Source organism: Capsicum annuum, unplaced genomic scaffold, assembly GCF_002878395.1.
Source record: "Capsicum annuum cultivar UCD-10X-F1 unplaced genomic scaffold, UCD10Xv1.1 ctg53304, whole genome shotgun sequence".
Classification (NCBI taxonomy): domain Eukaryota; kingdom Viridiplantae; phylum Streptophyta; class Magnoliopsida; order Solanales; family Solanaceae; genus Capsicum; species Capsicum annuum.
In genome coordinates, this window is record NW_025861412.1 from 1 (window position 1) to 1235 (window position 1235).

The 1235-nt window shown below is 35.3% G+C and overlaps 1 protein-coding gene across 1 annotated transcript; it reads left to right on the forward strand.

Moving 5' to 3' along the window:
• Positions 1–131: 131 nt before the first annotated feature.
• Positions 132–664, forward strand: LOC107840757 (the record flags this gene model as incomplete). Its single annotated transcript, XM_047404185.1, is given in 1 exon segment — positions 132–664. A coding segment is annotated over 1 exon segment (375 nt), but the record flags the coding sequence as incomplete, so codon positions are not given.
• Positions 665–1235: the final 571 nt, after the last annotated feature.

The window sequence follows — 1235 nt, forward strand, 5'->3', positions numbered from 1 at the left end:
TTTTTCAAAGATAGGGCCGAAAAATGAATAGTGGATGCCATTATTTTATATTTTTCGATACATGCATTTACATAGAAAACCCGCCCTAAATCCGTCTCCGGTTTTTTGACTTTGCTACCATTGATTTATAGGATATGTTTGATGAATCAAGAAGTGGAAGTACACTACAAATGCCTAGAAGGAGGCTATCAACATCATTTGAGGCTGAAGACATAAATGAAGAAAGTGCTAAAATTGTAGAGATGGACACTTATGGAAGGCCCAAATCATCAAGATCCAGAAGAACAAACACTTGGCCTTCTGATCCATGTGATGATGATCCATTTGAACCACCAATGTTGTCTTCATGGGCCTCAGATTGGGCCCAACAACATCAACACTCCAAGTTCTCAACAACAGCCCAAAGTACACCAAGGTTTGCAAACAACTCTTGTGGATCTAACACCCCTATTACACCAATAACCAAAGTAGATCTTGTTCTGATACCATATTGTAAGTGTACATAGTCACACACTTTAACAAGAGTGAATTCATATAGCCGAATCTAAATTTTTTTCGAGTTTAGGCACAAAAGTTATTGTTTTGTGCATAAATATACCTTTCATATTCAAAATAATTGCATGTTTTGCCCTTTAAATGAATCGGCCTTTAATTTTTGTCATTATACTGATTTTTAATTTTTCCTTTGAAATCGAACGTATACCTAGTGCGATATAAGTACTTTAAGGGCACGAAGTATAACTTGTGAGATATTCTGATGCTAAAATATAAAATTGTGTGCTACAAAAAAAAGTTATTTGTTAGACAAGACATGAGACAATTATAGCTTACGAAGGATATGACCCTCGATAGAAAGGTGTGGAGGACGCAGATTATGGTAGAGCGGTAGTAGGTAGGAGTACGTTCGTAATAGTACGAAAGAGTATTTTGTTGTATCTGTGTCTGTAGTTTCTGGTAGCCTCTTGTTCGTGGTGTTTCAATGATATTTATGATTTCTTATATCTAGTTTATAATATTGCTTTATGGGTGTCTTGTTTCTTTTACTATCTACCGATGTGATATCCCTTTTTGTTGTTTGCTTTTACGTTTTTTTATTTGTTATATTGTTATCTGTCCTGAGCCGGAGGTCTGTTAGAAAGAACTCTCTACTTCATCTAGTATGGACTGCATATACTTTATCCTCTCTAGACCCCATTTTATGAGAATACACTGAATATGCTGTTGTTATTACCATT